The following is an 11681-nucleotide window of genomic DNA, read 5'->3' as shown; positions in this document are numbered from 1 at the left end:
CACAACAGTACATTACATAATCATCAAGAGTAAGAGCAGGGTCCGACTACGAACGAAAACAAACAACAAAAGAAGAACAACGTCCATCCTTGCTATCCCAGGCTGCCGGCCTGGAACCCATCCTAGATCGATGAAGAAGAAGAAGAAGAAGCAACTCCAAATGAACAATCAACACGCTCGCGTCAAGTAACCTTTACCTGTACCTGCAATTGGTGTTTAGTAATCTGTGAGCCACAGGGGACTCAGCAATCTCATTTCCAAAGGTATCAAGACTAGCAAAGCTTAATGGGTGAGGCATGGTTAAGTGGTGAGGTTGCAGCAGCGGCTAAGCATATATTTGGTGGCTAACTTACGAGTACAAGAAGTAAGAGGGGGAAGATCTACGCATAGCGGACGTGAACTACAGATGATCAAATGAATGATCCTGAACACCTACCTACGTTAGACATAACCCCATCGTGTCCTCGATCGGAGAAGGAACTCACGAAAGAAACAGTCACGGTTACGCACACAGTTAGCAAGTTTTAATTAAGTTAACTTCAAGATATCTAGAACCAGTGTTAAACAAAGTTTCCACGTTGCCACATAACCGCGGGCACGGCTTTCCGAAAGATTTAACCATGCAGGGGTGCTCCAACTAGTCCATCACAAATTACCACAAGCCGCATAGAAATCCTCAATCACGAAGCTCGCGATCTCGTCGGATTCCCTAGTGGAAAACGTCAACTCTGAGATTAACCAAAGCATCACCGGAATCCCGACGCACAAGATATCTCGTCGAAGGTAAAACTAATCCAGCAAGGCCGCCCGACGTGTCGACGAACCCGATAGGAGCCGCGTATCTCGTTCTCAGGACACGTCGGATGGAAAAGCCTACAGGTACCAAACCTCGAGTTGCCCCGTGGTGGCCCCGCAGTCTGTCCTTTTGGGACCAACACCATCAGCACTGGCCCCCCCTTGTTTATGTAAAATTACTCCTCGGGTTCATGACGCCCTATGCATTTCAGTGTTAACAAAATTATTATGTTGGGCAAATCTAGAACCAATGTTGGGCCTTGCCGGACCAGTCTTAATCTAAAACGAATTATCAAGGGGGTCCCCATAACAACCCCGATCGTGTTAGGAGCGCTCATTTATGGAACATAACACCGGTAGCCGAAACTAAGGGGGCAAAGGTGGAACAAAACACCAGGCTAGAAAGGCCAAGCCTTCCACCTTTTACCAAGTATATAGGTGCATTAAATTAAATAGCATTTAATATGGTGATATGACAAGGAACCCATGTTTTCACATGGAAGCATCTGCACCTGCAACTAGCAACGCTAACACAGGGTTAAGCAAGCGGTAACATAGCCAATTAGTGGTTTGCTAGGTCGTACAGGTTGAAGGTGATCACGGCATTGTTGAGAGGCTAATATTTAATAGGTGGTAGGCAACGAGACATAATCGATAGAAACGGTAAAACTAGCATGGCAGTGATAGTAATGGTATCTAAGGAAATTGTCATCTTGCCTGAGATCCCGCTTGGAAGAAGAATGACTCCGTGAAGCAGACGAACCGACATGGTCGAACGGATTGTGACAGCCCGATGCTGACGTTCCAGAAGATTCCCCTTTTATTCCGTTTTTTGTCGTGTGGTTCGTTTGTCTGTCGCATTCATCATCGCATCATGCGCATCATCAGCATCGCATCGGCGTTCCGTTGCCGCCAGTTTTCAAAGTTGCATCCGTTGTTAGTTGCCGGTTCTCGTCGTTGTTCCTTGTGAGCCCGTCCACACACGCACGCCCCCGCGGCACCGTCGAAACCCTGTTTAAAAAGTGTGCGTAAAACTTTCTCTGATTGGGTTGAGATTTGACGTGCGGTGTTATTTTAATATAGGTAGGCCGCCTGTCAAGTTTCGTCGCAATCGGAGTCCGTCTGGTACCCGAACGGTCGACCGTAGCGCACCGTATTCGGTCTACCGTCGGACGGTTATATTGGTGTTTTAAATCACGTTGCTGCGCCGGTTGTTTTCACTCTCATCCCTGCTGAGCCCCTCTACGCAGTGCACCGACCATACGCGCAGCCTAGTTCGAAAACCTCCCGAAACCCGAACCGGGTGCTCGTGACCGTTGGGTCCGGATCAACCCCGTTTTACCGCAAACTGTCATCGGTTTGTCCATTGGATACCCTAACCTATTTAATCGCGACCGTACGATTTAGATCGAAGGGTTCAAACCTAGTCAACCCCGCTATTTATATATGAAACCCGAGCAAACCATAGACCCTAGCCTACCAAGTCCCATCCTCCCGCCGCCAGTCCCCTCCTACCTCGGGATCCCTCCCGATCCATTCCTCCAACCAGTTCGCGACCACCTCCCTTGATTTTCGCAGCTGCCCAACCACAGCAAGCCAGCCACTTTTCGGTAATGGTTTAGGGTAAAACGGTAATGGTTTAGGGTAAAACCGGTGATGGTTTAGGGTAAAACGGGGTTGATCCGGATCCAACGGTCGCGTCCGCCCGGTTCGGGTCCCGGGAGGTTTTCGGACTAGGTTGCGTGTAGGGTTGATGCACTGTGCGGAGGGGCTAGGCGGAGATGAGAGGGAAAACGGGCACCCGGCAACATATTTTAAAAACATCGACAACCATCCGTCGGTAGACCGAATACGGTGCCGCTACGGTCGACCTTTCGGGTACCAGACGGACTCCAATTGCGACGAAACTTGACACGCGACCTACCTAAATAAAGATACCACCGCACGTCAAATCTCACCCCAATCAGAGAAAGTTTTCATCATACTTTTAAAAACAAGATCTGAACGATGCCGCGGGCGCGTGCGTGTGCGTGGGCGGTCGGGCTCAGAATGGACAACGACGAGAACCGGCAACTAACAACGGATGCAAGTTTGAAAACTGGTGGCAACGGAGATGTCGATGCAATGCTAAAGATGCGCATGATGCGATGATGATGCAACAAATAAAAATAGATACACGACGGAAACGGAAATAAAGGGGAATCTTCTAGGGCGTCGGCATCGGGCTGTCACAATAGTAGCAGCAAACAGTGGCGGAGCTTAGTGTAGACCAACCGGGGCCATGGCGCCCCCCTTAATTTGTGCATTCATTGAAGAAAATGCTAGACTTTAGGAGTAACTAGTGTTTCAACTAGAGATTAGCCCCTCCCTTCCTACTAATTTGTTCCTTTTCAAGTCTTGGTCCCTCCTTTACGTTTTGCTCAAGCTCCGCCACTCGCAGCAAAGCCTCCTCTTCCCCATACTGCCATGCCAGTTACGCTAGCGTGTCAAAGGAACCCATAGGCCTACAAGGCAAGGCCATGTCACGGCCTGAAACCGGTTAATTTTAAGCCTTGGCTAACACAAGGTTAATTTTGGGCTAGAGTGATTTATATGCTGGATGTTTGGCATGACCACTACGCGAGAGAAATGTCTCACCTACTACGAGACTGCAGCGTGAGATGGGCCGGCCAATAGTTGTTTCTTGGAGCAAGTTTCGATGCGGTTTTTTTTTCATTTCCTTTCTTTTGGGTTTCTTCCTTTTTTTTCATTTCTATTTGGTTTCTTTGTTCTTTTGTATGTTCTAAATCTTTTTACTAGTTTTCATTTTGTTTTTTACTTTGTTTATTTATTGTTTCATATATTTTCATTTGAAAATATGCCTAACTGTTTGATGTACAATGTAAGATTTTTTGTATACAACAATGGCTTTTTTTATACATGTTTAACATTTGTTAATAAATGTCTTAATTTATAATTTTTTTGATACATGTAATGTTTTTGTATACACGAGGAACATTTTTATACACATTTAAATTTATTTACATACACAATTAATATTTTTCAAATATATGTACTCATGTCTAGCTTTTTCCATGTGTGCCTTACATTTTTCATATAATCCCCCTATTCACTTTTGTAAGATGTTTTACATATTTTAGTTGTATAAAACATGTTTCGAAAGTGAACACAGGGAGTACATTAATAAAAAAATTAAAGACATTTAATATATTTAAATACGTGATTAGCATGCTTTTAACATATGGTTTTAACGTCTAGTTTTCCATAAACGTTGTACATTTGTCGTATACATTAGGAGCACTTTTTATACATGTTTAACAAATTTTAAGTACATGATTGATAGTTTTTATAATTTCACATATATTTTATTGCAACACATGAACATTTTATGATGCTATCAACATTTCTTAAAACTCCAGCAACGGAACTTGTACACTGCATTAACAATTTTCAACATCAGATTTGTTCTTCAAAATTATGTTTAAAATGTATATATACAAAAACTGTTTGCATATTTTAAACTTAATCAGGAATATTTAAGTAAAATATTAAAATATAAACAATACATGAAAAATGTGCACAATGTGAGCCTGATCAAAGGCTACTGGGCTAGCCCACTAACCTGCTCCCTGAGGCGAGCCGAGCTACTGTATCTCTATGAGCGAGATATAACCACAAGGTAGTCACGACACCGTTCAATGGACCATTTTTAGATTTTTCTTAAAACATATATTCCTTTTAGAGTCGTGGTCCTTAAGAAAAAAAAACAAGTGTTTTTTTTATAACAAAAAAAACAAGTGTTGCGACCACTTGAAGCCATTTTTTCGAGAAAATTTAAACATTGGATATGATTGAAATTGCTGAATATAGTAAAAAAATGTTTACAAATTTTAAAAAAACATGAGCTCTCGAAAAAGGCATGTGGCCAACTTTATAATTACTAGTACAAATGCCCGTGCGTTGCACCGGGTAAAAAAACACAACTTGTTTCATGTATAAAAAAAAGACACAACTTGTTTTATGTATAAAAAATATTATTGAGAAATAAATAAAGTTTGTGATTAGCTTCTGCACCGGACAAACATTCGGGCATTTAGGGATGAAATAGGGGTCCGGCTGTAGCTCTCTTACCTATTTTTAAAATAACGTATGTGTCACTTGGTGTTTGTACGGGCGTTATGAAGGAGAGAGGTCACATGTGGATGGGAATCGTTGAAAACAGAATTAACACACCATCTGAAAATTGACGCTAAAAATCTGCTAAACATGTTTTGGAAAAAAGATAGGAGGGATGACGAACAATTCTGAAGCTAGGCATGGTCATTTCAGCTCATCACCGGTCACTCAACATAACCAGCAGGAACTATGTGTGTGCTCTCGTAAGACTTTTTCAGATTGAATTTCATGTTTCATCATCAATTGTGGATCTAACCTCGCGCTGCTCATCAGAAGTTAAAGTATCCCGTCTCTATCACAGCTATCAAACAAGCTAGAGGACTCGCTCCACTACCAGATCGCTGCTATGCTCAGCAACCAAAGTGAAGCATTCAAGAGAACCACATATAAACCGGTCAGTCTAAGAAGACACACGGCAACAACACCCGTCTTCTACTCATCAGATCCACCGTTCCACCAACCCATCAGCCCAATCCGAATATTCCTCTTTCGCTCGCTCCTCCCCGAACCCTCTCGTCGGAACAGTAAGACCGGCAGCGAAATCGCTGCCCGTCTCATCCGCGCCCTCCCCGAGCTAACTAAAGATATGCCTCTGAAAATCCGACAACCCAAAAAACCATGTTTTTGTCAGATAGGGATTACAGATGGAGCCTAACCACTCGGTTGACAACATATCTACCCATTTCACATAGCTAGCGATGCGGTTAACCCAACTACTAATTGTAATTCAATTTCTGCCCAACTTAACACCAAAACCAAAATAGTAGGCGCCGTAGAAACAATTCAACCATGATTGCACACGGCTGGCTGACTGAAGAATTCTACTCATCTCACTGGAACTGAGGATGGTGATAAACAATCCGACCATGTCTGTCAAGGGTATGCAATGCAAGTCATCTCACCGGAAGGAACAGATGGCAATCAACAGTCCAACAACCATGTCGATGTCTTAGATGGGGCGGATCGATATGGTAGGCGAAAAACAAAACCTTTCCTTTCCTACGGCGGCGCAAGTCAACCATATGGATCTTCCTTGTCTAGCAGCAACCCTAGTTATCATGCCAAAAACAAAACTTGAGGCGTGCGGGCGCTTGATCGGTCTAGCTCTCGGGCTGCGGCTCCATGGCCTGCTTGACGTTGACACATGTGAGCAAGACACCATTTTTATTTATGGTACAACACAAAAATGCATAGCCATTAGTCCTGAGCAGAACCAGTTGGTTCAGGGGACAGACAAGCAAACCTGCGTCGACCATCGTCGTCGTCGACGGTGGGACGGAGCCGAAGAAGTAGCTGACGCGGCTAGTAGGCGGTTCGTCGAGGATGTCATCGTGGAGCCCCTGCAAGGCGTTGACGAGGGCGCCCATGTTTGCGGCGCCCCGACGGGCGTGACCAGCGGCATCAGCACATGCCTGGGCGGCCGTGGCAGCTCTCCCGGACGACGACGGCACGGTGAGGAGAGCCGCCACGTCAGAGTAGACAAGCTCCAGCTCGGACTGCGCGCGGGACAGCCCGCGGAGCGCGTGCCTGACCTCCATCCTCATGTCGGCGAGCCAGTCCGGGTACCAGACGTGGTGGTCCATCCAGCGCGGGTCGCGCAGCGAGAAGGAGCGCATCGCTTGCTCGGAAGGCTCGGAGGTCAGCAGCAGCTGCAGCCCGCGGCCGACGTTGAACAGGAGGCCGCGGTTGGGACGTAGGGGCTCGGTGACCGGGACGGGGGACGCGACGGGAACGGGATCCTCGCTGCGGAGCATCCTCCTGCGCCCGCACACCGCCCTCGTCCACCCCGCCTCCTTATCCTCCTGCACCCACGCGCCATCCCTCCTCGACCCTGCCTCCTCGTTCCCGCACACCGCCCCTCGGCCTAGCATCGCCGGCGACAAGGCCTCGCCCCGAGCTCCATCGCCTCCTCTTCCCCATCCCTGTGGTTGAGGACGGGAATGGATAAGCCTAGGGGGCGCTACGTAAAAACGAAACATTTTTAACTTAATCAGGGACTGCGGGTTGAATGCTTGAAAACGAAGGGACTTTTTCGTAAAAAAACCACGACGAACGAGAGAAACAATATTCGTTTTATTATTACTAGCAAAAAATCCCGTGCGTTGCACCGGAAAAAAACTCGCATTATTACATCCTTTTTTTCAACATGATGCCTGAACCAAATAACACAACAAAAAGAAAATAGGGTTCTCTTGCCAGTCGCGGCTGATGATGCATGTGCCACATCTGGCAATGGAGAGCCCACCCGTGGAAACTCCTCCTGGCTGAAACCTTTTCTTTTTCTTTTTTGCGTGTGGTGTAACGTCCCCCTTGATCCATGATCTTGTTATAAGCTGGGTGGATACGATTATACCTCGTAATCTTTGGCCCCGGATACGGTGCTCTTTTCCCGTGATGTCGACAAGAGCTGGAACCCCATATTCTTACCTCTAGCTGGAAACACAAAATCAGCTTAACAACATGACCCCTGAACCAAATAACACAACAAAAAGAAAATAGGGTCGTCGACAAGAGCTGGAACCCCATATTCTTACCTCTAGCTGGAAACACAAAATCAGCTTAGCAACATGACGCCTGATCCAAATAACACAACAAAAATAAAATAGGGTTCTCAGTGATTCGAACCCCAGACCCCTTGGTTGAAATCGAGTGGGGTGACCAGGTTGGCTGGAGTCCTTCATGTGACACAGGACCACGGGATTGCAAAAAATACTAACTAAGCTGCTGGTCTTCTTCTCCGCGCAAGCATCAACAGAGCAGACATGACAGAAGTGCAGCTACGCACCTGCTGCGGCGCGGCCTTGCTGGTGTTGGCCGGACGATGGGGAGGTCTACGCGGGCATGACCCACTGTGCTCGATCCGTAGCGGGCGTTCGATGCAGACGAGCTGCTCGGGTCAACGCAGACGGGCGTGACATCCATGGAGGTTCAGGGAGGCTTGAAGCAAGGGCAACAGCACGGGTCCGTGGGGAACTGCAAGGAACGGGCGGGGGCGACGGGGTCCTGACCGAAGGCGACCGGGTCGATCCAGATCGGGGCCTTGGTGACCGACGACGGTAGCCCTGGCTTCTCCTGTACCTGACAAAATAAGAAGAAGAGAGAGATTCAGAAGGGAAAGCAGGGGGAGGGAGCAAATGACAGAGAGCGAGGAAGAAAGAGCTGGGCATGAGGGCCATGGGAGGGCGCTCACGCGCGGTGGCTTGAGGAGCTCAGGCGCGTCTCCTCGCGCTCGCGTGCCGCCCCCCTCGGCCTCGCCTCTTCAGGGACAAGCCCAAGCCCAAGCCGGAGCTTTCCATGATTGCCAGGGAGGTTTACATAAACACGAAACGTTTTTTAACTTAAAACAGGAGTGCGGGTTAAATTCCTAGCACTATAGGGACTTTTCTGCAAAAACAGCGACAACATAGACGACGGTCGACGGAAGCAATCCCTGCTTTAGTAGTACTAGTACAAATGCCCGTGCGTTGCACCGGGCAAAAAAAACACAACTTGTTTCTTGTATAAAAAAAAGACACAACTTGTTTTATGTATAAAATGTATTATTGAGCAATAAATAAAGTTTGTGATTAGCTTCTGCATCGGACAAACGTTCGGGCGTTTAGGGATGAAATAGGGGTCCGACTGTAGCTCTCTTATCTATTATTAAAATAACTTATGTGTCATTTGGTGTTTGTACGGGTGTTATGAAGGAGAGAGGTCACATGTGGATGGGAATCGTTGAAAACAGAATTAACACTCCATCTGAAAATTGACGCTAAAAATCTGCTAAACAGGTTTTGGAAAAAAGGACACGAGGGATGATGAACAATTCTGAAGCTAGGCATGGTCATTTCAGCTCATCACCGGTCACTCAGCATAACCAGCAGGAACTATGTGCGTTGCTTTTGTAAGGCTGTTTCAGATTGAATTTCATGTTTCATCATTAGTTGTGGATTTAACCTCGCGCTGCTCATCAGAAGTGAAAGTATCCCGTCTCTATCACATATATCAAACAAGCTAGAGGACTCACTCCACTACCAGATCGCTGCTATGCTCAGCAACCAAAGTGAAGCATTCAAGAGAACCACATATGAACCGGTCAGTTTAAGAAGACACACGGCAACAACAACCGTCTTCTACTCATCAGATCCACCGTTCCACCAATCCATCAGCCCAATCTGAATATTCCTCTTCGACTCGCTCCTCCCCGAACCCTCTCGTCGGAACAGTAAGACCAGCAACGAAATCGCTGCCAGTCTCATCCGCGCCCTCCCCGAGCTAACTAAAGATATGCCTCTGAAAATCCGACAACCCAAAAAACCATGTTTTTGTCAGATAGGGATTACAGATGGAGCCTAACCACTCGGTTGACAACATATCTACCCATTTCACATAGCTAGCGATGCGGTTAACCCAACTACTAATTGCAATTCAAGTTCTGCCCAACTTAACACCAAAACCAAAACAGTAGGCGTCGGAGAAACAATTCAACCATGATTGCACACAGCTGACTGACTGAAGAATTCTACTCATCTCACTGGAACTGAGGATGGTGATAAACAATCCGATCATGTCTATCAAGGGTATGCAATGCAAGTCATCTCACCGGGAGGAACAAATGGCAGTCAACAGTCCAACAACCATGTCGATGTCTTAGATGGGGCGGATCGATATGGTAGGCGAAAAACAAAACCTTTTCTTTCTTACAGCAGCGCAAGTCAACCATATGGATCTTCCTTGTCTAGCAGCAACCCTAGTTATCATGCCAAAAACAAAACTTGAGGCGTGCAGGCGCTCGATCGGTCTCGCTCTCAGATGGAAGTTGGTGGTCCTTACGTTGTGAGGAAGAACAAGGCGATGATGTTCGCAAGTTAAGTGCAGCTCTAGCACCCTCTACATGAAATGTATCATTTATCAAACCATCAATTAACTACTAAAAATGTAAATGTACCATGTGAAGATATAATACCTTCACAAGCGAACCCAATGAGTGTGAACCAACAGAGTGTGGATCACCACAGATTATAGAGTCAACAACCTTCAGGACAGACAAAAAAGAGTTCCACATATTCTCAGATGGTCAGCATGAGACCAACAAAGGAGATTATACAGATATAACAGAATACTCTGTAAAGAAAAAATAAGTACCGTGTAAAGAAGTAAATCACAATATGCTTGCAAGTAATTTTTCTGTAACTGTCTTGCTCGTATTTTTTTTGATGAGTAAAGATACATAAAATGTACGACACAGAAAATTGAGAAATCATATTGATGAATAAATTTATAAAGAGTATATAACCACTATTACGAAAACACATCCAAATAGTATTGTGTTAAACTGATCTGAGAAAGCGGTTAAATAGATTAACATCTCTGTGCAACATTTCTAGTTTCTAATTTTACAATGGAGTATGCTCTACCTAGTTTCAGTCATCCAAAACTGAACCAAAACTTGATGCAACCAGCAACCTCACATAAACATGTCCATACATTAACCACGGCCAAAACCATAACTCAACACTCCATCTACAATAAGCCTAGGTTTCTGCAGACATTCCGTGTCAGTAAGATACGGACTCCGTTACATAACAGTGGGAAGAAGACATAACGAGGACCATCGATATCAGAAAGAAGAAAGACAGCAACCAGCCACCCGGGACCACTGCCTTTTCCCTTCGAGAGTTGCCGTGCTTGAATTTCCCTTGCTGCCACTTGTCAGGTGTATCATTCGTATCGACCACAGCTCGTTGTTCACGGCTAGCTTTCCTCCATCTCCTGCGACGTTGATACCTCTCCTGATGAATGGGCTTGAACACTTGCAGCCACCCACGGAATGTATTCTTTGTCTCGATTGGCTTCTCACATGTTTCAGATGTTGCCTTTGATCTTCTTTGGTCGCTGGCATCTCCAAGCATCCTTTCTTTTCGTATCAGTGTTGATGGCACAAGTTGCATGATGCTGAAACAATTGAACCAAGTATAAAATTAAGATCACTAAAGGGCTCCTTTTTAGTAATAAAGAAGAGAGGTGACTCGTTTTCTTGTACTTGTCCAAAGTTTGAATGACATCACTGATTTTGCTACGCATGACTTCAACAGATGCTGATGGTTCACTCGGTGATCCATGTAGAGCCAAGTCGAAATCTTCCAAAGCTCTAGGAAACAACAGACATTATGATAATCATATATGAAGGTAAGTTTATTTCATCAACAAATGCCTGCTTTCCTCATCTATATACCTTAGGCAAAAATCCACAGCCTTCGATGCAGCTTCACGTTGACCATTATAGGAAGCATATTTTACCATCTGCATCACGATTTTCTTAGGATTCAGTCAAACTGAGAATTCATAACATGAATTTTAAATAATTGCCCAATAATGCTGACAGTTCATAATTTGAAATAAAGCAATTGATTTATAAACACGCTAGCACGGCTGCCTAAATAGTAAATAGTTTGGACAAATAAATGAAGAATCTGAAGCTTGTCAAAGAAGTTGTGTGCACAGTCCAAAGAAACAAAAATAGAAACTTGACCACAGAGTGTTTATAGCAAAGAGATAAGGATACATTCGTAACATGAGGCCCTGGACTATATCTGTGGGATACAATAACAGAACTTACTGGTCTGATACTGGAACGTATAAACTGTAGTTGATCTTCAGATCTGGGTGTAGATGGGGGCGTACAAACTGTAGTTGATCTTCAGATCTGGGTGTAGATGGGGAAAGGG

The 11681-nt window shown here is 45.3% G+C and overlaps 1 protein-coding gene across 1 annotated transcript; it reads right to left on the bottom strand.

Moving 5' to 3' along the window:
* Positions 1–10511: 10511 nt before the first annotated feature.
* LOC123397006 lies at positions 10512–11379 on the bottom strand. The gene is made up of 3 exons (XM_045091726.1): positions 11189–11379; positions 10997–11104; positions 10512–10908 (listed from the first exon to the last, which is right to left on the bottom strand). Exons 1-3 carry the CDS (start codon positions 11260–11262, stop codon positions 10512–10514), a joined length of 579 nt encoding a protein of 192 aa, XP_044947661.1. The 5' UTR covers positions 11263–11379.
* Positions 11380–11681: the final 302 nt, after the last annotated feature.

This window comes from Hordeum vulgare, chromosome 5H (genome assembly GCF_904849725.1).
Source record: "Hordeum vulgare subsp. vulgare chromosome 5H, MorexV3_pseudomolecules_assembly, whole genome shotgun sequence".
Taxonomy (NCBI): domain Eukaryota; kingdom Viridiplantae; phylum Streptophyta; class Magnoliopsida; order Poales; family Poaceae; genus Hordeum; species Hordeum vulgare.
The sequence above is the reverse complement of the archived record's forward strand: the minus strand, read 5'-3'. Positions and strand labels throughout refer to the sequence as shown.

Excerpts from the sequence above, each read along its gene's own strand:
- LOC123397006 (XM_045091726.1), bottom strand. The coding sequence starts at position 11,262 with ATGCAGATGGTAAAATATGCTTCCTATAATGGTCAACGTGAAGCTGCA. Across the intron at positions 11,105-11,188 it reads GCTGTGGATTTTTGCCTAAG|AGCTTTGGAAGATTTCGACT; the intron begins GTATATAGATGA and ends GTTGTTTCCTAG. Across the intron at positions 10,909-10,996 it reads GTCATTCAAACTTTGGACAA|CATCATGCAACTTGTGCCAT; the intron begins GTACAAGAAAAC and ends CAATTGTTTCAG.